At 44.0% G+C, this 27423-nt stretch overlaps 1 protein-coding gene across 1 annotated transcript in view; it reads left to right on the forward strand.

Annotated features, from left to right (window-relative positions):
• LOC138567113 (solute carrier family 22 member 6-A-like) overlaps nucleotides 1–27423 on the forward strand; it is a 303311-nt gene that overhangs the window by 62487 nt on the left and 213401 nt on the right. Inside the window, exon 3 of the mRNA XM_069644996.1 lies at nucleotides 19342–19496. Within this exon, the coding sequence (XP_069501097.1) occupies nucleotides 19342–19496 (155 nt within the window). The remainder of the gene's footprint in view (nucleotides 1–19341; nucleotides 19497–27423) is intronic.

The following is a 27423-nucleotide window of genomic DNA, read 5'->3' on the forward strand; positions in this document are numbered from 1 at the left end:
GACCTTGTGGACAGGAAGGAATTAACACTTTGAACCTTAGGTACAATTGATCTAATGACAATTAGCCTCTTTCCCCACCTCCTTTACTTCTGACCAGCTTATCCCAACTCCTCCTAACAAAATGTCTGAGTTTGCTTTCAAAGGTGCAAATAGCAGATCCAACAAAGATGCACATCTTGTTGGCTGAATGTATAAATAATGATAATATACTCTTTAGGACAATTATTAGGGTGCAGGGGAGAACAATGTGACTCTGAGACCTGAAGAGACTAATGCATAATAACAGAAAAACAGTGTCCGCAGTTGGTGGACACTCCCGTCCCCTGCACATCTTTTGTACTGGCTATAATGTCAGTCAATAGTTAATAGATTTCAAAACAATAAGTATTACACGTAGTATTCTATACATTTTAATTTCACAGTGAGTACATTTCAACAGAAGTGTTGTGAGTGTTGTGTTCTCCGGAGGCCCAGCACGAAGGGGCTGGCTCCGGTCCAGGAGGCCGCGTGGGCTGGAGCGTGGCCTAGGCAGGAGTGCGGAAAGAACACACACACACGCTGGTTTCGCTTTGCCTGGAACTGCCTCCCACTCGAGGGGGCGGGGCTTTTATTAACTTGCCCTAATTCACCGCGCTGCGGGACGTAGGGTGGATATAACATTCCTCCTTTATTTCAAAATAACCTAACAAAACAAACATAAGCAACATGCTCAACTATAAACTCCTGCCACTGCTGTTGGCTTAGCATACATAGTCATTCAGCCTCGTAGGCGGTCTCATGGTCTTTCTCAGACTGTACCGCTTCGCTTGGGGGCTGTCCCCGCTCGGTTCGTAAGTCTGCTCACCTTCGCTGCATGTGTCCTCACTGCTGGGCAGTCTCGGTGATTGCCAGCTGCAATCCCCTGTGGATTCCTCCTCAGGGTCTTGCGCCGGCACGTCGCTGCTTTGTTGCTCGTTGTCGTCGTGAGGCCCCTCGCAGTCCGTCCAGAGGTGCTGGGGCACGGGCTTGAACCAGGAGGCGTTCCTTGTTACTTCCCGACCTCCCCGTGTGACAGTTATCATGGTCCCACGCCGGTTGCTGATAGTCCATGGCAGTTCCTCATACCTGGTGTCTAACTTGGATTTCGTGGGATTTCGCAACATGATGACTTGGTCGCCCACTCTGTGGTTTGAGGGCCTTGCTCTTCTCTTGGCACTCATGTGAGCATTGGCACGTGTTCTCCTCGTTTCCACGCGTGCATGGTTGACGTCGTCAGGGGTTCTGCTTGGATGATGGGGGATCGACGAGTTGATGATAGTTCCGAACATAAGGTCAGCAGGTGGTATGCCCGTGGTACTGTGGGGGTGACCCGATAGTTCCTTAGGAACCGGAATAGGTCGACCCTCCACGGGCTGGCGTTTGCCTTTGATACTCGGAGTACCTTGTTGATGGTCCTCATGAATCGCTCGACGTCCCCATTCGCTTGTGGCCACCTTGGCATGATGTGGTGATATTTAATGCCCAGTTCCTGTAGGTATGACTTGAATTCCTCCCCTGTGAATGGGGGTCCATTGTCACTCTTAATGGTCGTGGGCAGACCATGGGTGGCAAACATCTTTTCTATTACCGGGATGACCACTTCCGCGGCGGTGGACTCCAGTATCTCGACCTCTGGATAGCGTGAGTGGTCATCGATTGCCACCAGTAGATGTAGACCCTCTCTGATTTTGCAAAAGTCAATGCTGATCGCTTTCCATCGTGCCCGGCCACGCTCGGCCGATAGGATCGGTTCTGGGTCTGGTGGTCCACTCGTTATTTGGCAGGGTAGACATGTGTTCACTAGATCCTCAACACGATCGTCGATGTGAGGGAACCATACCCTGTGTCTGACCCGCGCCTTTGTTCTTGCAAGCCCTTGGTGTCCTTCATGCGCTAGAGCAACTATCCTGTCCAGCAGCCTCGGGGGTATGATGATGCGGTCACCCCTTAGAAGGAGCCCTCCCTCCGTGATTGAGAGGTCTTGCCGAACCGTGAACATGCCTGCTAGGAACTCCTTGGCCCCCTCGGTTCTGTTGCGTGTGTGCGACATGAAGTCTTTCCAGTTGCCTGACATGATGGCATCTTTTACCAGATCGCAACAGGGGTCATTCTGGGTTTCTGTTGCAATGTCCTCAATGTTTATCGCTTTCGGCCTCATGGTGTGGACTAGTTGACAAATGTGCTCCTCCGTTTCTTCGGCGACTAGCACTTCCTGCTGGGTGGCTGGTCGTGGGTGTCTCGACAGGAAGTCCGCGGGGTTGCCACTGCCCGGTTGGTAGACAAGTTCGAAATCATATTGCTGGAGGTGTAGTAACCACTTGGTGATTCTGGCTGGTGGGTGTGCCGATGACCCAATGAAGATTGGTAGTAGGGGCTTGTGGTCGGTGATCGCCGTGAACTTACGCCCATATAGGTACATGTGGAAGTGTCGACACCCCCATAGAACGGCGATTGCCTCCTTTTCTATATGGGAGTACCTTTGTTCCGTTGCTGTGAGCGCCCTGGATGCATATGCAATCGACCTTTTGGTGCCCTCTTTCGTGACCTGCATCAGGATTGCTCCAAGTCCGACTGGGCTGGCATCCACAAATAGTTTGGTCGGGAGGTCCGTGTCGTAGTAGGCCATCTTGGTATCAGTCGACAGGGAGTCTTTTATGCTCTCAAATGCTTCCTGGCATTCGGGCCCCCAGTCCCACTTGGTGCTGGCCTTTGTTAGTTCCCGCAGCGGTTCGGATAGGGTTGCTAAGTTCCGAATGAATCTGCCACAGTAGGTGGCCATTCCCAGGAAACTGCGCACCTCGGTGGGAGTCGTGGGGGGGCTGGCAGCTTGTATGTCCGCCACTTTCTGGGGATCAGGTGATATGCCGGTGCGGTCGAACCTGTATCCAAAAAAAGTTATTTCCGGTTTTAGGAATTCGCACTTCTCTCGATGGATTGTGAGTCCGGCGCTTTCCAGCCTGCCCAGTAGTGTCTTGAGTCTCATGATGTGTTCCTTGGTGTCCGGTGCATGTATTAGGATGTCATCGCTCACGTTCAATACCCCTGGTATGCCTCTGATGACCTCCTGGATGGTCTGTTGAAAAACCTCCGCGGCCGACGATATGCAAAAAACTCAGGCGCTTGTACCTCCTCAGACCTAGGTGGGTTGAGAACGTGGTGATATAGCGCGACTCTCTGTGTAGCTTCAGCTGGTGGTACCCCGCCTTTAGGTCTACCTTCGAGAACACACACGATCCAGTGAGGTCAGTGATGATTTCATCAATTGTAGGCGTTATGTGTCGCTCTCTTTTGATGGCTGCATTGGGCAGGCGCATGTCAATGCAGATCCGAACTTTTCCAGGCTGTTTGGGCTTCCGGGTGACCACCATCGGGGAAACCCACGGTGTTGGTCCCGTGACTTCTTCAATAACACCAGCGGCTTCGAGTGACCTTAACTCCTTCTCAACTTGTTCCCTCATGTGGAATGGTGTCCTTCGGTGTCTTACCGCGCGTGGTTGCACTGATTGATCAATATGTAGTTTGATGGTCTTTCCTTTGAGACAGCCTATCCCCCTCTGTAGCTTGGGGTGTTGCCTGAGGAAGTTCTCAACCTCGGATGTGTCGTCAACGTGGCATATGAATTTGACCACGCCCAGGTCTTCAGCCGCATCTCCGCTCAGCAGGCTTTCAATTCCCGCCTTGACAACATAGATCTTCGACCATAACTTCTGTTCGCCATGCTCAAGAGTGGTGCGGAACCTCCCGATGACTGGTAGAGGTTTCCGACTGCCGTAGGCAAATAGCTGAGTGTCTGTGGATTTTAGCTCGGGTCGTGGTGCGAGGGTTTGGAAAACGGTGGTTGGCATGACGTTTACCGAGGCCCCCGTGTCAATGGTCATTTGTATGTCCTGGCCTTGTATGTTGACCATGCATTTTCGTCGCCTGGCGGTTCTTTTCGACGGTGCTGGCCCTTGGTTTAGTGTCGATACTAAGTACACCTTTCGGCCCTTTCCTTCGTTCTCCGTGCCTGCTGTTTGTCGTAGGGCTGAGAGGTCATCCCCTTCTTCTTCTGTCGAGGAGTTGACTACCGCTACCCTCCTCGCGCTGGCTTGTTTCTTTTTTTTCGATGACCCTTTTTCCTGGGATCCTTGTGGAGGCTGTAGTGGCGTGTTCACTGATCTGCACACTTTCGCGTAGTGATCCTTCCTGCCGCATGCTCCGCACGTGGTGCCTTGCGCCGGGCAGTTTCGCCTTCCGTGCCTTTGACCGCCACACCATCCACATTCGGTTGGTCCTGGTGCTCGAGGCTGCCACCTGTTCTGGGTGTAGCCGCTGCCACTTTCGCTCCTCGTTGATTGTCTGTCCGAGATTTGAGCAACCATCGCTGTGGAAAATGACGGCTGGAGTTTTTGTAGGGTCACTTCCATGTTGGCGGCCCTGGAGTGGGCAAGCTCCCTCTGTCGACCCAGTTCCAGGATGCGTTGTAGAGGGATGCCCTTTTCACTGAGCACGAGACGCCTCAGCTTCTCCGAGTGAATTCCATTTATGATTTGCCTCCTGATCTCCCTTTCAGTGTTCGTAAACTCACACGACATGGCCAGCTTCCTCAGCCTCGTGTGGTAGGCGTCGAGAGTCTCATCGGTGGCCTGGATGGTTGTGCAAAAGATAAAGGTTTCATAGTCTGGATATAGTTGCGGGAGAAAATGTGCTGTTAGAGCGTCCTTCGCACTCCGGTATGCATCTTGGCCGTCATCCACATCCAAGGAGTTAAAAATGCGCAGCACCTCGTCGCCCACACTGAGGAGTAGATGAGCTTTCATTTTTCTGGAAGACGTGACGTCCTTACATTCCATGGCCATCTCAAACTTCTGTAGCCATAGCTGCCATCTGGGCCCACTGGACGATGGGTCTGTGAATGGGTCGAATGGTTGGATCAACGTCGACGAACTCCCCTGCGTGCGAGGCGGTGGTGACGCCATAGACAGGTTTGCCGCCATCCTGGACGGTGTGGAGGGTCCAGGGGTCGATGACCCAGTCGCCATGGTGTTGCGTGCGTTTGATCACCGATTCTCTGCCTTCTGGGTTTGTGCGCGCCCTGTGTTGAGGCAGTGTCCTACCGGCACTTGTACTCCGATGGATTGGCGCTTCGTGGCCTGTGTGCCATGCAGGAGACGTTGTGCAGGTGATGACCGGGATGACACGAGAAGAGCAGAAAACATTTTTTTTCACCCCCTGAGGATGAGGTGTGGGAGGGGAATGAAAAAAATTTTTTTTTTTTTTTTTTTTTTTTTTTTTTGGGGGTGGGGGTCACGTGATCGTGGGGGCCCCCACCGGGTGTCCAAAAATTCACACGGAGCGTCCGTGTGGCTTCCGCGTGCAAGGTCGTGGTGGAGCGCGTGGATGCTCGCTCACCTCGTCGCCATTGTTGTGTTCTCCGGAGGCCCAGCACGAAGGGGCTGGCTCCGGTCCAGGAGGCCGCGTGGGCTGGAGCGCGGCCTAGGCAGGAGCGTGGAAAGAACACACACACACACGCTGGTTTCGCTTTGCCCGGAACTGCCTCCCACTCGAGGGGGCGGGGCTTTTATTAACTTGCCCTACGTCACCGCGCTGCGGGACGTAGGGCGGATATAACAGTGAGATAGAAGAATTACAATTTATTTACAATGTTATTCTGAAACAACTGTGCATAAACAAAAACAAATTCAAATTAAAAAGACCTGGACGCATTCCCTTCCCCAGGAGAAAAATTCGTCAATTGCATACATTTCATAGATTTCAATGATTGCATCATTTTCAGCGGCTTGGATTGGTTATCTTGCTTCTAGTCTCCACTTGCTTTTAGTATCTAGTATATCAATTAAATACTCTTATCAGCTATTTCTGTGTCCAAAGAATTTCTCTATGTCAGGATACAAACATAAAAGAGCAGGATCACCTGAGCGTTTTTTCTGATGGATAGATTCTACAAATAGTGGTCAACTAGTCTTCATCACAGACTTAAGTTCTTAAAGTTACTGTAGTCTGTAAAGAGCGGTATACAAAAATGGAGGAGAGAACCAATTATATCTTTCCATCATTATATAGCATTGAAGATCGTTCACAGTGAATGGAATGTTGATCAATACAATAAATGCCTACCTCCTGATTCAAATAACTGTTGTATCGGATATATATCACTCTGTGTAAGCAATTGTGTCTTCTACGGATGAAAGAAAATATAATGACTATGTGATATTTAACGTACAAATTGATGTTCGTTTGTATATTGTGATGAGAAGGCAGGACTGCTCACCTCAGCGCTGCAGTATCCCATGGAATACTATCTGCAGGGATGCCCTTTACCAAGCTTTTCTAATTCTGTCCTGATCAGAGCGGATCTAAAAGGCCAAATTATCAGGTGTTAGCTGGATATCCTATTCCATTTACAGGGATCTCTGCTGCTAGAGTGTAGGATTTAAACATACTGTCCTACTGTAAGATGACAGTATCTTCATAAGGATCGTGTGGTGTGTCCTTTTGTTGTTCTTACCTGTGTCCGTAATGCTATGCGGTTACCATGGAGTCCAGCGAGCATGCATGGCCGTCCAAAATGGCTGCTTGAAATATGGCGTGCAGCACATCCTCACCTGCACGTTGATGTCATATTCAAATAATTGTTTACTTTTCTGTGGTCCTAATGTCATTCTCCATTTTTACAGTTGTGTGCTCAGGTACTTGATTGCAAAATGAAAGTGTGGTACCTTAAACCTTCGAGTACACCGCTCAGTGTCTGATTTGAAACACTACCATAGTTATTTAGATGAATGCGTCCGTGTGTGTAGCATAACTGATTGTCAAATACATTTTAACGCATTTCTTATTTCATTCTTCACAGTAGATACAATCATTATATATATTAGAATGCTTCATTCAAGTCAAATGTCTATGTTGGACAACTGTTGTTAAAACCGGTTTAATGATCACAGAAATTAGGTTAGTGAAAATTCCTCATTAAGACCTGTGGGTGCCATCGAATCCAGTCTATGGATCCAGTACATTTCCCTTTTTGGCTAACATCATAGTTGTGTTTCCACCCCTTGGTGGGGCTTTGGTCATTTCCAACACTACATACTTTAATTGCGCTATTGTGTGTCGGTTTTTGAAAAAATTTATTGCTACTGGTAACTTCTGATTGTTAGTTCTGATATTGGATTTGTGTTCTGTCAGCCTCTCCTTTATTTTTCTGGTTGTCTGTCCCACATAAAACTTTCCACAGGGACAGATTAGTCCATATATCAGGAATTTGGAGTCGCAAGTCGCAAAGTTTTTGAGGGGAAATGTGTGTCCTGTGCATGGATGTCTCCTGCTGTCTCCTCTTTGTTTGTTGTTACAGTGGCTGCAGTGATGACATGGGAACATCCCAGATTTAGGTTTGGACATGAATGTCTGTTTCTGTGGGTCTGTTCTTTCTGCTTTCATAAGATGGTCCTTGAGGTTTTACCTTTAGTGTACGCTTTCATAGGTGGTTTAGGAAATAGTTTGGTAATTTGGGGGGTTTGGTTCCAACCTAGTGATCTTACAATTGTTCTTAATGATCTGGTTGATCTGGCCACTATGTTTAGAGAATCTCATCAGGTGCACAAAGGGACATTCACTTGTTTTGGGTTTCGGTGTAAGGAGGGTTTTTCTGGTCTGGATGTTACTTCTCTCAGATGCTTTGTACAGACTTGTGTCAGGATAACCCCTTTTTTAAAATCTATCAGTCACATTTTCTATAGCTTCTCAGTATGTTGTTTCTTCTGAGATAATTCTACGCATGCACATGTATTGACTTAAAGGTATGTTGTCCTTAAGATGTGATGGGTGATAGCTTGCGTAGTGCAATGTGTTGTTGACATCTATTGGTTTCCGACAGACAGATGTTATGAGTTTGTTGTCTTTCGCAGTTATCATCACATCAAGGAAGTGAACACTGGGAGTGCCTATATCAAATGTGAATTTGATTCTGGGATGGTGATTGAGGTAACTAAGGAAATCATCTAGTTCCTCTTTGGGACTTTTCCAGATCCCAAAGATGTCGTCAATAAACGTTTCCAACAAGCCAATTTGGTCTTTCATTCGTGATGTTCCAGAACATGTTCAGTTTAGAATATGTGCATAAATTAGCATATGCAGGGGCCAAAGAGGAGCCCATAGATGTACCCAATATCTGTAGGTAATAGTCTTTTTGGAACCAAAAGTAGTTATTATACAGAATGATCTTAGCTAGTTCCAATGTGAAAATACGGTCAGATTGAAATGTTCCTCATGTAGTAGTGCCCATTCAAGGGCTTCCAATCCTTCACTATGGGGGCTAGACGTATATAGGCTTTGCACATCTAGAGGGAAGAGAGTCTAATTTGATTCAAATTCAGTGAATTGTTCCAGTGTAGTTAGAAAGTGTGTCGTATCTCTCAGGTATGTTGTGGTCTTTTGTACAATCAGTTGTAATTTGTCAACATATTTAGCCAATGGGTCAAAGATGCTGTCAGACTCAGCCACTTTCGGTCTTAAAGTTGGTGCCTGAAGATTTTATGGATTTTGGGAAGTCTGTTAAACACTGGCATGATAGGATATTTGTTGGTCAAAAAATCTTTAGTTCTTTCAGTTATCCATTCCTCGTTGAAAGCGTTAAGTAACACACTTTCAATGATAGGTTTAATGGTGTTAGTAGGATCCTGGTGTAAGGTCTCAGTACATTTTATTTGGGACAAAAATAGACACACATTATCTAAAAACGTTAGGGTGCTGAGCACCGAGGGACGGATGGGTTGCCCAGATCTTTTAAGGTAGTATAATACAGAGCATTAAAGAGTATGGGGGTAGTTAATGAGAAACCCTGACAGCGGCGGCCAGTTGAATGCACAGAAGCGAGAGAGTTTATATAGATTATCATCTGATGGCCACAGTCACCTTGATCACAAGGTATCAACATACATATAGTTAAAATAAAAACAGAAGTTTGGGACACATTGTCTCTGTCTTACAGGCTGCCCTTCTATCCCTCGACCAGACACCCATTTATAATAATGCTGAGTTCAGGCTTGCCCTCAATAAGAAGGTTGAGGTGAAAGGAAGATTGCCATAATAAAGGAGATATTGCCATAACAAATTAGTTACGCTTGTAAGAATAATAGTAAATACTCATTTTATGGTGTGGAAAGGCAAACAAGTACAAGCAAAGCCAACAATTTTAGCTTTCGTTTGTGCATGGAATAGGCATTTGACAAGCAGTGCCATTGCAGTGCTACCTAGCCACAAGATGGCAACAGTTGGAAAATGGTGTGAATGGCTGAGCATAAGATAGGCCCAAAACCAATACAAGCAAAAGCTGTTGGCTTTGCCAATGCTTCCTTTTATGGGACATCAGTGCAAGTAACAAACATTTTTTTTAAATTATTATTAATTTGGTTAACTGATGACATCAACTTTTCAAATCAACATGTTGTTACATGCTTAAATAAAAGAAAAACAGAAGAAGAACTGTTCCAGTTATCTAACTGCAAGCAACAAATAAAATCACAGTTCTGATCAAATCTTTCATATGGTTGATATAGGTAATGAATGCATAACATAACAGAATTAAAGAAAGGCATAGTGAGGATGAGAATAAAATGAGATACAACAAATGTATACAGATATAACACAATACAGTTTCAGTCTCCGTAAACTCGACAAAATAGCAACTGATTTCAATGGTAAAAACATAGAAATCTGTTACTGATTTGTTGTATATCAAAACAAGCCCATGTATATTGAACTTATTAAAAGCTATGTATAATGAAGCAAGAATTGGCTGCATAATTCTAAGAGTCTTTCAAAGCAATTGAAACAGAAAGAATTGATTCAAGGAAGTGAACCACAGCTATTTTTATAGCAAGCCTAGTGTTAGAGAAGATGAGTTGCCATATGCTGTCAGAATCCAAGGGACAATAAATACATATGGCATTTTAAAAATGCGATCTACATTTAGTTACTAACGCCGGACACACTGCAATAAGATGTTGTAGAGTTTCATGCAGTTGAGTATTACCACAAAAGCGAGAGAAGTTCTGTTCTTTTGAAATCTGACCTCTTCTGGCCAGAACATCATTGGTGGGCCATAAATTTAGTCTGAATCATAAGTATTGATTGTGAAGATATGAAGCTGGACATTTTTCTAGATAGTCAGCCATCTTAAGAAATTTCTTATGTCCAAATAAGTCCCCATTAAAGTCTTTGTAAAGATTGCATTTGGAGCGATTATTTTGTCCAATCAAACTCAAATAGTTTGATCTTTGCTGGGGTGGGATTCTCTAATAGGAGGTCCAATGATATGGCAGCATCCGATAGAGCATTTAGGACGGAAGTCTGCCATTTACAGGGAAAAGAATGGTTAGATTTCAAAAGATAAAAGGCAACAACACTCAAGATGTTATTCGTGGTAAGACCTAATAGGCATTTACGCAAAAGAGCTGACATTTTCCATAACACATGAACATGCAGTGAGAGAGTGCCCAGTTCAAATCGTAGGATAGGTAGTGGAATGCATTTTGGAAGTTTTAGTACTTCCAGAAGCGCGCCTCTAACAAATCCCAGGATTTTTGCGCTCTAGGAAGCCTTGATTCAGTCCCGTACAAAAGAATTGGGACAACTTTTTGTTGGGAAAACATCATCACATGTGTGCGGGAAAATTTGCCGTACTTATACAATAACATTTTTGCCTGTGATATCAAAGTTGTTAGCTTCAGGTCTAAGGAATGCTTGAAAATAAGATCTGACATAGAGTTATTGAATGGCACTCCCAGATATTTGTATTGCGTTACAACCTGCAGTTCAGTGTGGCGTATGGATCACTTGAATCTTGAAGTAATTGTGCTTGTGATACCACCATGACACAAAGCTACTTGTGTTTTTTCATTATTTATAGACAAATTATTAGCAATGGCATACATATTTAACCCATCTAACAGATGTTGTAGCTCTTTGGGAGTCTGGGATAAAAGAACCAGATCATCCGAACAAAGGAGCCACACAAGCTTTGGGGCATATGAGGCTATGGCTGCGAATGTTTCGCCCATGTCTAGGATGAATAGATTAAACAAAATGGAGGCCAGAATACATACCTGTTTTAGGCCTTGCTCTGTTGAAAAACATGAAGACAGTAACCCTCACCTGCATAGTTGTTCCTGTATAGTTGTTCCTGTATGCAGAAGCTTGATTACGGTGAGAAGGGAGCTAGGGGATTGGTAACAGATTAACTTTTCGTATAATAGATGACGGTCAATAGAATCGAATGCCACCCGGAAATCTACAAAAGCTAAATACAGCGATTGTTTCCGGGTGGCATAATATGATTTAATCATGTTCAATGCACAGATGTAAAATGAAGTGCCCAAGCCAGCGTCAAATCCCGATTGAAATGGATCTTGCATATGCATGTGTGGGGTCTAGTTGTTTAAATCTTGTAAAATAATTCGACAGAAGATTTTACGAGGAGCATCCAAGAGTGCAATAGGCCGAAAGCTAGAGGGTTTACATCGATCACCTTTTTTGTAAATGGGCAATACAATGAAATGTGTCCATAAAGGAGGTAGTTGCTGGGTGGTGATTACATGAGAGAAGATAAACAAAAATGATAACAAAAATGAGGATACAGCTATTGCTTATAAATTACGTAGCTGAATGCAAACTTGCTTAAAACATTGTGTATTATACCAGTAGCTATAGAGATACCCCACAAAAGAGGTTTTTTGGTTGGGGAGGGCAGGTAGTGGTTGAGAATAGTGATAGGGATTAAAATGGCCCAGGGCAGTCAGTCGGTTGGTAAATAACCAAACAACAAACCCAAACTTGCCCACCCTCACATCCCATTTTCATCTATCTATACCCCAACAATGCAATAGTTTTAGCTTAACGGTGGTGCTTAAGAGACACCCAATAGCCAAAACTAAAAATGGGAATTCTGTTTACTCCAATAATGTTATTAGCATTTTCAAATATGTTAGAGGAAGATGCAGGTGTGTTATAGACTGGCGTGTTACATTCAACTGCCCTTCAGGGAGTTTACCCACACATGCCAGTGAGTGTGAATTGCCCGAGCGTGATGCTTCTAACGTAACTGGTAACTTTAGCAGAGAAATGAAAATCATGCCTGTGGTCAGCATGAAGAGGTGGCTATTGAACTGGAGGGATCTATGTGATCACTGCGCCGCCCATAACTGCGACGGCCGAAATGCCGACGCCAGTTACGGCATGGCGCAGTGATCATATAGATCACTGTGCCCGCTTCTCTGGCCTGATTTTCCCGTCCTACCCCCTGACCCCCAACCCCCCAATTTACCGTTCACGGCGGCACACTTCTGTGTGTGCCGCCTGCACCCTGCTATCCCTGTGGCATCACCACCTCCCACTAACGTGGGTTAGAGCTGATGCTGCAGGGTGATTTTCTTTTTTTTTTTTCTTTCATGTCCCCCGCTTACCAAAATGGTAAGCGAGGGACACCACCGCAACTACCCGACTCCCGTTACGGCGCCCAAGCAGAGCGGAGGCACCCCCGCAACCCCTGCTCTGCTTGGGTGCAGTAAATGTTGCCCTCATTTTGTGCACCCCCAAAGTCGCAGTAACTGCGGGGGCGCACATATTAGGGCGACATTTTTGTATGATTCCAACTGGAGGTGTAGGCTACAGCCCAGTTCTTTTTCCACTGCTTTTTTTGCAAACTGTCTGAAGTTAGTGGGGGAAATCAGTTAAAAATGGCTTATGTTGTAGAATGTGAAATAAGCCCCGGCCCTGTTCAATTCACTTTGCAGGTTTGCAAAGGGTTGCAGTATCTGAAAGGCTTCCTTCCTCTCCCTGTTTTGAAGTTCTCATTCAGGATTCACACTCATGTCTTTAATGCCATTTACTGGGTCCGGAAAAGTGTTGCCCATTGTGGACGTCTTCACACCTGTGAATAATGCTTGAGCTTTACATGTTAATTTCTAGCCTGCCTGTCATGTTTCACGAAGACGTATCATTCGGGCTGAAAATTTGATGCATGCAATAATATCCACCACATTGGTGGATATTCAGGTGAAATAACTATTTCCTTGGAACCATTTGTAGTGATTGACTGCAAGGATAATGTGTCAATGGAAGACAAATGTTCTTATTAGTTTGAATCTTCGAATGGTGAAAGTACAAATCAAGGGTGGTGACAGTTGTGGCAGCGTCTGAATACACACTGGATGTGTCTGCTGTGCACAATTAAGTTGAGCCAATGGCAGGAGCTGAGCAGATAGTGGTCTCCAAGAGCCCATCCCAAGGCACTAGTTGGAGAGCAGTGGAGAAAATGCTGGAAAGGGGAAGTAGTTGGAGAGAGGGGTGCTGGTCCCTGTACTGGTAGAAAGAGAGCATGTAATTCTGATATTAGAAGAAGCAGTGATGGAGCCAGCAGAGGGGCAGGAGGGTCGGTAGCTCTCCCTGGCTCCTCCTTGTTACCAGGTTCTAACCCCCAAACCAGCCTCAGGAATAGTGCACTGAGCATCAGCCCTGATGTTTTTAAGAGAGCGCTGATGTGTATAGCGCAATGCACTGCTTATACGTGTTTGCTTAGCAACCAACCATGCTGCTCAATGGTGCAGTCCTGGCATGAGCCGATAGTTATTGTCCTCCTTGGGTTCATCAGCGCTGGGAGCCTGCATTCTTCACTGTGCCTGGTGTTCAATGCTGAGCTTGTGTGCCTTGCTCTGCTGCTGGAGAAAAGAAGACCTACGGTGAGAACAGTATGCTTTGTGGGATATATGCTTGCATATCTGTTTGAAAGTACTGCATTGTGCTTGCGTGTCTGTTTGAATGTAATGCATTGTGTGTGTGTGAGTCTGTAGATGTGTGTGTATGCTAGCATCATTGTCTGTGCATGAGTGTTTGTGCATGCGTTTTTACGGTTTGGTCACTGTAAATGAGATTTACAGTGACCATTACTGACAAACAGAGATTGTGGCAGCAGCTTCCTGCATGTGACTTACACTGACCTTTACTGGCTTGGATAGGTTGTGGCAGCAGATTCATGCATGCGACCTGATAGGTTGTGGCATTACCTGCATGCATGTGATTTACACTAACCATTACTGGTATGAATAGGTTGTGGAAGCAGCTTCAATGCATGCCATTTATAATGAGCAGCACTGGCATAGATAGGTTGTGGCCACCGGGTCATGCGTTGTCAAGGATTTTAAAGATGCAGCACACTCTAGACCAGGACTCTTTCTACTGGCCAGGTATGTGGCGCATAACAAAAACGCTTTTAAGTTTATTGCATTCAGATTCAATCTTTGAGGAGGCAGCCAACCCGTCTCAACCCTCCTCCCCCTTAATGTACACACTGTGTCGCAATAGACCATGAACCAGGCCGGTGTGTAATAATGAAATATTTATTTATTTTTAATTTTGAATAAAAATCTAACACATTCAATATAAGGCAGCAATCACCAGTGTGGTGATAGTTACACAGGAAAATGATAGGATACACTTAGTTTAACCTTCTACCATAAACTACACAATGCACAATTGAATGAAAGCAAGATTACTAGATGGGCATGGATGTGTTTTACTGGAACCAAACTGTGTAATCTTGAAATGATGGAAATAGCACCAGTGCAAAGTCATTTTAAACACAGAACATTTTCTCTTTCAGTTGGAAGTCTTGGGCTGCAGCATAGCAGTTCTGAGCCAGGAAGCAGGTGCAGGTATTCAATTTACATGCTCAGCACATCAGGGACGAACTAGAGAGGGCGACCAACCCCCATTTCCCTCTGCAGGCTCTGCCACTGATGTAAAGTGCAGTTACTACATTAAACAAACAGCTGCTCCACAATATTGCTCTTCCGATTCAGTTTGTAATGCACATGTCAAGAATATGGTTGATAGTGTAAAATAGTAAGCCCCTTCCCAAGTGAGAAGATCCTGCAGCAATGAGTAGAGCTTTTCAGGTGCCATAGAGGGTATCTTCCATTATCAAAATAAATGAATAAATACATGAAATAAATATGAATGGACCCTCAAATGGAGGATCAGCACTGATGTTTGCTCTCATTTTTCTCTGAAGGGTTATTACGTTTCTTCTGTGCCCCTCTTAAAACATTTGTTTTCCCCAAATGTATGACAATGGAAAGCTGGGGCTAGAGGTCATTAAGCCCCTGCACATGTCTGAAATGTTGGCACTTATATATTAATGTATTAAAGGTTCATGTTTTTACAGTTCTGCATGCACCTCAGCAAATACATGTTCATGGGAGAACCCCCTACGGGTGTAAACAACACTCTCTGTGCGCAGACATGCTGAATAACAATTATTGGGTATTTGATGGCAATGCACTATGTACTCGTCCACAGAAATGTCTTCTCTCACTGCACCTGCTTCCTCCTAGTGATTGACGACACGGCTGCCATGGTGGAACTAGACTGCAATCTGCATATGCCTGCCATTTTGTCATGTGTCCAGGGGCCCGTGCATAGTAAACATTGCAGTTCATAGGGACTCCTCCAGTATTTTTGGGGTGCAATTTAGGATGGTCTCTTTTGGAAGGTTTAATATGGCCTTATAGATTGGAGGGGGGAGCAGGAGGCTATTATAGTGCGATGATGACCCCGCTCCCGAGCCCCACGTTATGGCACAAGGTGAAGCTCAGGGGCATAAGTTGAAAAAGGCTCAGTATCGTACACAATAATGACCCCTCACGAGTTCTTCAAGGCAGGCTATAAGCAGATAGAGCTAATCGCAATGCAGATTCTGGAGTTATAGAGGTAAAGTAAAACATGTTAGTTTAGTAATACGCAATTAAATGTCTCTTCATTCTGCAGTATTTAAATGACTGGGGTGTTTAGCATGGTGCTTTAGCTGCAATTTTAAAGTGAAGGAGTTTCCTTTACAAAAGTCAAAGCCTTCTTCCGTGCTTTCGATTTCACTGTGTTGTGTTAAACTAGGTTGGCGTGTGCAATTGAAAGAATTCTTGCAGAGAAATCGCATGGCTGCCTCTTGAATGCATAGAAATACTTTCTGGTGTTCCCCTGGCTGCTTCTGAAGGCAGAATGTCTGGAATGCAGTCAATAGCAGTAGTTATTGACTGCTCTCCGACATTCTGATTGGCTGAAAGGAGGTTAATAATTACTTTCATGTGCAAATAAAGCACATTAACGCTTCTCTTAGTGGCTGCCAGCAGATGGTGGAGGCGCTTGTCAGTTAGAGTGGAATAGTTCTCTCCTATGTTTGTGTGGAAGGCTCTTATATGACGTTCCTTCCGTCAAACCCTTACATGCTACCATCCAGCAGCCTTTCCTCTGTCACATGGATAACTTTCCATTCTCTTCATCTTAACTCTTATAAACACATTTTGTTTTTTCATGTCACTTTAGCTACTATCTATCACCTCTTCTTTTCCCTCCCCCACCCTTTGCAACTCCCTCTCTTTGCAACCTAGTTATTGTAATTGAACTAACTTTTCTTCTTCTTCTTGTTCTTCTTGTTCTTGTTCTTGTTCTTCTTCTTCTGATTATTATTGTATTTATTGAGCACGGACCTAGTTTCGAGAAGCAACGGAGCGCTTTGCAGAGGTATTCAAACAGTACAGATGCATAGCGGAGCGCTCTACAGAGGTAACAATAGAACCGATATCCAGTGAGGGGTAGGATACAGAAGGGCACAGAGGAGGGGTACAGCTGTACTGGGTGGCAGGAAGGAAAGGGGCGGGTGTCATCTAGTGAATCAGGAGGCACGAGGGGCAACGTGATGGCCTAGGCGTTGAGGAGGAGACATTACTTGAAGAGGTGGGTCTTGAATTCTTTTCTGAATTGTAGGAGCGTGGGGGCGAGTCTGATGCTGACTGGGAGGGGGCTCCATAGTATTGGGGCGTAGGCAGAGAAGGCTTCTTTTTTGGTCCTTTCCTTTTAGCGGCAGCAGATTTCAAGTCTATACGTTTCCTGGCTTCTGGTGGTGCGCTGACCGCGGTGCAACTTTTTAATTCAGCCCCCACACTTCTACTCTCTCTCAAACTTGCTTCTTGCAACTGCATAACATACTTAACAGCTGTTTCTTCTCTGCTGCGCCACTATCGCTCTGATCTTGACACGTGTCTTCCCTGGCTATGATATTGAACCCATCCTATTGGACCTCCTGCATATTCCATCATGCCCTTCCAATCAGCTCCATTATAGGCTTGCTTTCTCTTTTTTCATCTCTCCACATGTATCACTTTCCTTTACCATTGTCTAACATAGTCTGTCTTCCAAATGATCTTCAGAGGAATTCATAGACTATTTTGTCTGTCCTTCGCTTACGTCTTTTTAACCACATCTTCACTTTACTCTAAACCTTACACACTGCTATGGAGACTCCCGCTTCTGACTCTGTCATGTCCTGTTCCTGTTCATTTTCACAAGTAACCCTCTGTCCTCCTCCCTTAATCCTGCCACTCACTTTCTCATTTCAACCTGTCTCCAAAAAACTTCTACTTTTCATTGACTTCCCTGAACTTTTCCTTACCAAATGTGATTTTTCAAGTCTATTCTGTAAATCATTTAGCTACTTAGCAAATCTGATGGTACTCCTTTATGTTACCAGGTGCAGTGCTTGTTTGTTTGTTTCTAACAGGCTGGCTGAGTGCAATGCTGTTTATCTAGGCTTGCCGAAGGAAGCGCTACACAGACTTCAGATTTTTCGGAATACCGCTGCCAGGGTACTACTGTGCCTGGTCCGTAGAGATCATATTTCACCAGGTCTGCATCAGTTACACTGGCTCCTGGTAGAAAGCTAAAACCAGAGCCGGCCACGCCAGCTCGGGGTAGTCTTTCAAGCTGGCGTGGTGGAAGAAGGTGCGGCAGGCGACCTATTGAAATTAAATATGCTCCACTCTCGGGAGCCGGGCGCGTTTAATAACAACATGGCATCTGTCATGCCTATTGAAAAATTTGGAACGCCCCTGTCCCCCTGCCGCATGACTAGGGGCGCGCGGGGGGGCGTAAAATTTTTGATTTGCTGATCGGGACGCTGCACCTTTAAAGGCCGGCCCTGGCTATAACCATTTCAAAATGTTATGCCTAGTACACAAATCTTACCACTCGAGGGCCATTTTGTTCCTTTTAAAGCGTTTGTTTCATTATGAACCAGGGAGACATCTCCATTAAGCAATGGCTGGCTTACTCACTGTCCCAAGGTTCAGCTACGTTAGTTGAATGGTTCATACCCGTTAAATGCGGCGGCCGCGTTCTTTTTCAGTAAGGGCGTTCAAACAACTTGCCTTCAGAAAGACGGCTCGTAGCATTCATGCGCACATTAAAAAACCTGGTTGCTTCCTCAGTGAGTAAGTAACTTGTCTGCATACTCTGAAGTTTCCGGTTCAGTGCACAAATGCCGGGCTCGATGATTCTGTGCTTTACAAAAATGATATCATACCATACCATACTTTACCGGTGCCCTTTCCATAAGTGCTTTCATCTACGGCTTATACAAATAAGCTTATTAATGCCTGTAGGCCATTTCTCTCCACCACTAGTTGCCTCACATTGTCTAGAGCTCTGATATTATCGAAGCTAGATTACTGCAATACTCTTTTCCTAGGTTGTACCAACATCAACCTGAATAGACTCCAGGTCTTACAGATTACTGCACTTAGATGTGCCCTTAACCTCCCTCGTAAGGCCCACATCTCCACCATCAGTAAGGAAGTGCATTGGCTCCCCATCCGAGACAGAATTAAACTCAGATCGCTTGTCATCACACACAAATGCCTTTCACTGACTGCCCCCAGATTCTTATCAGACAAATTCTCTAGACACAGAACCTCTAGACCTACCAGAACCCCTTACATGCACCTAATGAACATTCCTAAATTCAATCTGACAACAGTGGGGGGATCAAGCTTCCCAGTCTTAGCAGCAAAGTGCTGGAACTCATTCCCTATAACAATCGGATCTGAGAAATCATTCTGGTCATTCAGAGCCATGGTGAAAACTTGGCTCACTGCTCATTAAGAAAACAATAAGATACTTGCATGCTAATCTATCCTGAAACCTGTACATCTATTGTAACCTATCATCCTATACCTGACATGGACCATACTGTAACCCGGTCCATACGCTACCTATTATACTGCACTTTCTATGTATCTTGTATGTGCAACCTCTCTGTAACCTATGTCTTGCTTCAAGAACAATGTGCCCAGTTACCCGAGGGTTCGGACGTGCTTTATAAATAAATAAACTAAACTAAGTGGTCAATAATGAATGCCCTTTGAGGATTTTAAAAATAGAAGCAAAACGGCGACACACCATTAGTGACATAATCTGTTTGCTGTTCTTCCTGGGTCTTAGGTTTGGGAGGAGACCAATCCTGATCTGGTCCTACTTTCAGATGGCCGCCTCTGGGACTTGCGCTGCCTACTCACCAAACTTCATCGCCTACTGCGTCTTCCGATTCCTCACCGGCATGGCCCTATCAGGCATTGGGCTGGACACTGTGTCTCTGAGTAAGTTGCAATGTTGTGTCTTCTTCCATCGGACCCAAATCACAAACGAAGAGAAGGATATATATATATATTTATTGACAAGGCTCAGAGAAAGAGGGCACAAGTTTCAAGGATTATACTCCAGCCATCAAGCATGACATGTTGTACATTACTAGTGTTCAGTGCATGCCTGTTACATGCAAGTAGCAAGCCCAACTAAATCATGTCTTCACCTAAAAATGTGGTTAATTGGAAGTAAAACGGGAGCTTAATGTTATTTTTAAACAACACAGAGGTAACATCTGGGCTCTAACTGGGTATGGGGATACATATACCAGCTGCTCCTGTTGAAAAATAAAAGGTGGCGTTGGTGCATTTAGGTGATGGGAACAACAGAACACTTGTCTGCTACTCACACTATAAGCTATGTTGGCTTTTCAGGCCTTACAGAGATGCGACGATTCTGCAACAATAAAATGTGTATTATGACCATTTATAAAGCACTGGTGTACCCACAAGTGCATTTTTTGGAGCTGAGGTATGGTCAGCTGTAAAGAGAAAAATAGGAAAAGGTGGACACAACATGCCAGGTTTTAAGTGATTGACGGAAGCAGAGAAAATTATTGGTTAATTGAATAGACAATGGAGAGGGCTCCTCTGCAGAGGCTTCGTATCAAAAAAGCCTCATCCACTTTTCCTGCTACTTCGGAAGCGGGCCACTATCAAAGGAAATGTATTTGTTCATCAGAGACATTGATTGGCTGATAATGGATAAGCTGAGCAGAGAGGAAACTAGATCCCCTGCCATAGAAGCTCTGTTGCCCATACAGAGAACCTTAAACTTGATGCAGCATTTGATTAATGCAAAGTCAGTCTAAAGAAAGACGGACAGGAATAATATGGGACTGGCAGTTAATATTGAAGTGCTGTAGCTGCTTTAAACTGCAGTTCGGTAAATACAATCTTGATTGTACAATGACAGTGACTCAGGCAGACAATAGGAATATGTGAAAAAGGAGAACATTTGCCTCAGTCTAGGGAAATTAAAGAAACAAGAGGAAGCTAATTGATTGATCTGAGCAATTAGAGAGAGGCGCAGATTCAGCTTAAAAACTAGAATGAATTCTAAAAGGTGGAACAGGTTCTCGGCAAAGACCCGTTCAAATGAGGCACTCAGGAGCTCGTGCCACCTCTATATAGCTTGGCTTCGGTCTTATTATCATTGAGTTTCGAGCTGTTAGTGTTCATCTAGTCAGTGATGGCCAGAATGTAAAGGTGAATTTTAAGGGCAGCACCAGCCAGATGAGTAGCAAGGTGCTGCCAAAGGACTGCAGGAGTTAGACCAAATAGCAAATGCACAAATTAAAAAGGAGAGGAGAAAGGGTCGACCCCTGGGGGACTGCACAAAGGATGGGCAGGAATTTTTTGTTTTCTTTTTTTCTGAATTTGTTTAACAGTTTATCACAAACATTTAAGAAGACATCACCAAATTACCAATTAAAAGGAGGAAATTAAAAACGAAGGAAAAGAAAGAAAGAAAAGAGGTCCTTCCGTCATCAGACAGTTGCAACGAGTTCCTATTTTAGCAGAGTTTCAAGCAAAAATGTGACACCCCTTATCATTAGGGGGATGTGTTCACCCCTTAGTAACAAGCTCTACCACTCTTCAGCGTTCAGAGACCTCATATTTACAAGGTGCCATTTGAAATTGATAGTTCTTTGAGCTGTCAACCCTTTACAAAACAGAAAGATGTGATACAAGTTTTCCACTGAATCTCCAACTTTGCAGAATCTGCACGTTACATCATTCCGAGTGCAGGAGGATCTAGAGGATAGGATTTCTTTGGTTTTATGTAGATTCACTCTAATCCACATAAAGAGGTCTCTGAAATGGGGTTTAGGATATTTTCCCAGATATTTCAGAGTGCCCTCGAAAGGCCTTGTTTCTTATTCAATTGGTGAAAGAGCTTATTTATACTTGTTAGCTTCCATGTTAGCTGCAATCCCACAGCATTTGCTTCATTCTGGTAGGGTTCCTAAGGAAAGCTTCCATGGAGAAACCCAGATCTTTCAACACTGATTCACAGTCATGTCTCCATTGACCAATCAGATGCTTCTTCTCCTCACAAATTTCCACTTTTAGAGTGCTAGAATCAGTGCATCGTTCTGGCCCATGCACTTCCCAAAAAGCGCGATTGACTTCCAATCGGAATGAGCCTTTAGGGAAACAAGGCCCAATTCTCTTCTCACAATTGAATTGGTGTTGATTTTGAGCAGTGTAGGACCCTCTTCCAAGAGCCTACCTCCAGAAATGGCCAATGTTTCTTTGGAAAAAGGAGCAAAGCGTTGGACGCAAATGTTAATACTGGCACTACTTTTTGTATATAGAAATTCATTGGGGGTATCATGGAGTAACGACAGAATGTTTTCTTTATGATCTTAGCTTTGTTGGACAACATGTTAACCCTTTCTCTGAAGGATGTTATGTTGTGTGATTCAACACAACTTATGCTAATGTGAACAGTTTGGTCCTCCTTCCCTTTGATGAATCTAATATTAAGATCTTTGTTTCGTGTGTGTTTATTTGAAGGTTGTTTAGGAGTATGTAGGCTTCTAGTCGAGCCAGTTGTCTTTGTAGACCAATTTCCATGTGGTCCATTAGCACCAGGTCATCGGCGTATAAGTGCCGCCCTAGAAGGGCCCCTCCAATCTTAGGTGGAAAAGAGCTTACTGATTCCATAAACTGTCCTAAATCCGACAAGTATAGATTGAAGATAGTGGGTTCCAAAGGGCAACACTGTTTTACTCCCCAGAAAGTGGGTATTTCTTCTGAGAGAGAGACTTGTGCATTCAGCCTTACTCCCAAGGTGGTCTAAGTGTGCAGGGCTTTTAGCTGTTCAATTAAATCTGCTGGGCATCACCAGAAAGAGAGTTTGTACCATAGACAAAGTCTATTGATGGAATCGAACGCTTTTGACAAATCGACAAAGGCCATATAGATCTTTTGTTTTTTGGCATGGGATTTTTCTTTCAAGATTGATAGTACCAATGTAGCTGTGGATGTGCCGAGATCCTTATGAAACCCTTCTGAAATGGATCACGCCTTCTCTGCATCGTGGCACAGTCGTTCAACCTTCTTAGAAGGAGTTTTGCATATACATTTCCAATTATGTCTAACAATGCTATTGGGCGGTAATCACTGGGGTCATCTCACATTCCACTCTTGAAAATTGGTACAATAATCGCTCTTTTCCATGATGTTGGTACTGAGTGACTTTCTATGATGTTGTCAAGGATCTGACAAATGCAATTTGCACATTCTTTTGGGTTCTGTTTCATGGTTGCGTTACTCAGCCCATCCATCCCACGGGCTCTAAAGGGACTTGTTTTGAATATAATTTCCATGATGTCATCTTGATCGTATTTTAAAGTCCATGGTATGGTTAAATCAGAGAAAAGAGCTGGGCTGGTCTGATGGTTTGAGAATAAATCTTTGAAATGAAATACCCATGTTGCTTCTCCTACCCGTTTGACAGGGAGGATGTTTGATTTTTGTCAGTGGGCTTAATCAGTTTCCAAAATTCCCTAAAGTCCTTTCTGCTCAAAGATCTCAGCATATGTTCGGCATCCTGCTGTAGTGCGGAGCTTTTATACCTGGTCAGCCGGGACTTATAGGCGTTCTCCACCTTTTAATGAATAGGATTTAAGTTTTTTAATCTCTCTCCTTAACTCAGCTCTTTTAGCCACAACCAGATTGTCATAGACATGAGCGTGAACTGTTCGATGCCCAAGGAAACCTTTTTGCTTTGAGCAAAACACTTGGAGGAAGGTTGTGTACTCTAATTTTTAATGCCTGATGACGCTGGACCTCAGCCTGTGTTGTATTCAAGAAACAGTTTATTACAATGCTGGAAATCCCATTTTGTCATAGTTAGGCGTGCCCCTGTGTTTGTTGGTTCGATCCATGTCAAATGATTGGGGCTGCGTTGTTCTGATTCAGCCCCTCAGACCATTTTCAAAAGATTATGATCACTTTTCACTGATCCTACAATTTCAAAAGATACGGTCTCCGGAAGCAAGGTACTTGAGACAAATATGCAGTCAATTATTGAGTTTTGGTTGTTTCTTGCCCAAGTAGGATGATTTGACCGTTTAGTACATGTAGATCTCTCTTGGCCATATGTTTCACCCATTTATTTCAGAGAAGTTCAAGGATGTTTGGTTATCATAAATCGGCTTACCCTGAGGGGCCAGGAAGGTCATGTTCATGTCAATGCATATTATCAGATCGATGTTACCCACGTTACACGCTTCGTCGATTAGGTCTTTTGTTTCATCCATCTGTGTTTGTAAGGGAGTTGCTGCGGGGTTCCAGTACAGGTTTATTATGCAGAGGAGTTGTCTGTTGGATTTTCCCCGTTTGCATCCACCACTTGGATGTCTGATAGTCGTCCGTTGAATAAAGTGGCCCACATTAACAGAACCTAGTATTTCCAGACCTGAGTCCATTCTGATACCTGTTAACACACCCACCCGAGGGTGACACTTGCCTTGATTCAAGCCAAGGTTGAAATTGATTTGGAGACGAGCCAAGTTTCCTGAAAGCAAATATGTCATATGTTGACCAGTTAATATCTCGGTCCACTGAAAAGTGGTGGAAACCTTGTGTGTTCCTAGAACCCAGTGACAAGGGCCTTCTTGTCCCCAAGGCCTTACACTAATGATTGGCTGTATTGGGCAAAAGACCCGGGAGCCAAGACCATGATGCTTTTTCCTGTGTTAAGGCTTGTTTGTTACAACTCCTCACCATCCTTTTTGAGCCTTGATGGTTAATTTGTACCTTTAGGTTCGCCGTCGGGATCTGAATTCCCGAAGTTTGATCTTCCAGAACATTAGGGGAGTTTTTTATAGAGTCTTCTGACAGAGGTAGACTTCTTAATGACTTTGGTTTTGAGTTCCCCTCCTTTAATTGTCCAAATTGGTCCGTAATTGGGGACTTCTTTTCGATCTCTGATGAATCATTGATCTTAGTTATGTCGAAGCCTAAATTCTGTAGGTTCATGGCTGCTAAGAGCAGAAGTTCTTTTACGATGTTCAAAGAGAGATGTACAAAGACCAGGCCCAACTGGTCTTCTCGCAGGAATTCAGTCACCATCAGGACTTCACTGTTGAGTTGTCGTAGGGTTGATACACAGTAGAACAGCATCATGACACTGTGTCTATTTGAAATGAAACTGGAATCTTGGTCAACAACATGTTCCAGTCTCAAAAAAGGGTTTGGGCCTCTCCTTGGAGATCTCAAATTGAGGGAGCTCCATGACCATTGGCCGTGGTCATGGCGACTCCTAATCTTTCTTTTTGGCGTAATATTTTTCAGGTTGCGTGGCCTTGGCCCCTTTTTAACTGAGATGAGCAAGTTTTTTATTTTCACATAATACATACTAGACTTTTGGGAGGGTAGAGAATCCTCATTGTTAAGGGCAGGAGGTGAATTTGAAATGGAGCTGCCGCAGCAGAATCTTAGATATGGTGGTTAGTGGACGATCTTCATAATCATGCTCCTGTTTTTTCTCTGCTCGATATGCAAGTTCTGCAATAGTTCTTTTTTCCGCCATGGTCTTGAATCACAGCTGGAGGGCCAAAGAAGGCATTGGAGGTTTAACTGTAAGGGATGGCCGGATCCTGCTCAGAGAGTTGGCTGCTTCAGGACCTTCGATTGACTAAACTGCACCCTTGAAACAAGACGGCCTGGTGGCGCTCTCATCAGCCCATGCGTCCTCTATGGAACAGTATAATTTCCCGGAGAGTCCATCAGCGTCTCAATGTTCTGTTTAGCAGTAGGTTCCTGGCTCTGGTTCTGGGGGTTAGAAGAGCTAACTCCTTTTTTTATCAGAGATTCATTCACAGGCCTCAGATGTTTACGTAGGAAGGCTCTGTTAAGTGACTTCAATTCAGCAATCCCACTAAGTCAGTGCCTCGTCTGGGACGCCCAAGGGAAGCCCTTATTTATATATTTTTATGACAAGTTATACTCTGGATGATAACCCCTTGTATAACACCCCTCTCTATGAATCCCCCTGATCTCACAGAACGAAGAAGTAGGTTTGTTTTGCAATTTAAACGATTTATTGGAAAAATTAAACAATATATATATATCACACTTTTCTAATAAATTAATATTTGATAGCACCCTTATGAATATAATGTTGATCAACAATAGATCACTAGCACACTTCTTTACAATCAATGAGGAGTTAATATAGGAAGGATAAGGTAGCAAAAAATACTTTTATGGTTTCAAGGAAAAGCAATGAGGGAAAAATGCAGCACAGAAATAAACTTGATATGATTTCAACAAAAGATAATATGATCACTTTTTCTTTGACAATTCACTCCCCCCATATGCAATAGAAGGAGATGGAAGGGGAGCACACAATTTTCAGGAACACAAACAAAATGCAATACAAAGTTCCAGTTCCCCCCAGCGAGCTTAGAGGAACACAGGTATGATTTTAAAGCAGATTTTAAATGTGGTGGCAATGAAGTAAAATATGCTAAAAATGCTTTTTAATTCCCTATAGGAGATTCAGGGTAGGTGATAGATATTTAAGATTAGTTCAAGTCACACTGGCAATGCTCAATGAGGGATTAGCAGGTTGAAAACGAATTTTAGCAGTTCAAGCAAAAGACGGCTATCTTTGACAGGAGCTTTTCAATTCGTGGCAATTTTTCCGAATGCGTCGAGCGCGATTACAGAAAAACTCTAATGAAAAATAAAGTCAGTTTTACACTTGTCAGAAAGCTTAGAATCTTACCTTTCAAATGAAAGTTAAATCTCGTTCCTAGCACCTATGATTCCAAAGATACGGACGATTTTATGAAGGTAGTTTTTCAGAAATGAAATAATGATTCAAAATGGCAAAATGACACTTTTACAGGTTTAAAATCGGAGAAGGGACACACGATTCTATGATGCAGTTTTGGGCAGGTTAAAATGGTTTGAATCAGATTATTTTAGACTAAGAGATTGGTTCTGGCACAGTTCTAGCTCAGTACTCACACTATAAATTTGAAATAGGCCGTCAAGGTCTGATCAGGTTTAGACTGGACTCCTGGAGGGTGGTTCTGAAGTCACAACTCTCTGGGTCAGCTCTGCGGTCTGGTCTCTGGTTCTGGAGATGGTCCTTCTGGATATTGTCTGGTCCGGCAAAATGCATCGCAAGAAAGTGGAAAGTGAATGTCTTGCCTGTCCAAGCAGTCTCTTTTAATGTGTTTTGAAAGTGGGTATGTGCATGGGCATAACTAAGCCTGACCCTCACAACTTATCATTGGCCAACCTCTCCTCTCTCCCTTGATTGGGGGAAGGAAATGGAGTGTCATCGTGATGAGGTAGTTTATGGGTCAGAGGATCCACCCCTGGTCAATTTGCACACAAATCTATTCTTGATCCAAATACGTATTTATCTACGTACAATTTTCTAATATTATATGTCCAGTTAACATATTTTCTGTCGCACCAAACCATCCGATCCCTGTCTTTGTAAGATGTCGTGTCCACTTATGACAGAATACTGCCCTTTTCATCAAGAACACAACCTCTAAACTTTTCCAGAATTTACACAAACATGCACAAGGAATATGGGCATCACATGATAAAGTGTCAGATTTTTAACATACAGACATTCGGAGTAATACCTTATTTTCCACTACTACCCCCAAGAACATACCACAGAGTCCTAACACCTCTTAAAATGTGCACAGAAAAATCACAAGAATAATGATATTAATTATATAATTTTGACAAGTCCATGCTATGAATTATCCATCTTTTTAAAATTATGCTTTGGCCCAGAGGGGTGTGGTTTCCCAAAGCACATGGTGGAATTTCTGGTTTGTCCACTTCCTCCAACTCAAGTTGCTCACAGAGGCACTGCCCCTCCCAGTTTCTC

Source organism: Ambystoma mexicanum, chromosome 2p (assembly GCF_040938575.1).
Source record: "Ambystoma mexicanum isolate Mex_15411 chromosome 2p, UKY_AmexF1_1, whole genome shotgun sequence".
In the NCBI taxonomy this organism is placed as follows: domain Eukaryota; kingdom Metazoa; phylum Chordata; class Amphibia; order Caudata; family Ambystomatidae; genus Ambystoma; species Ambystoma mexicanum.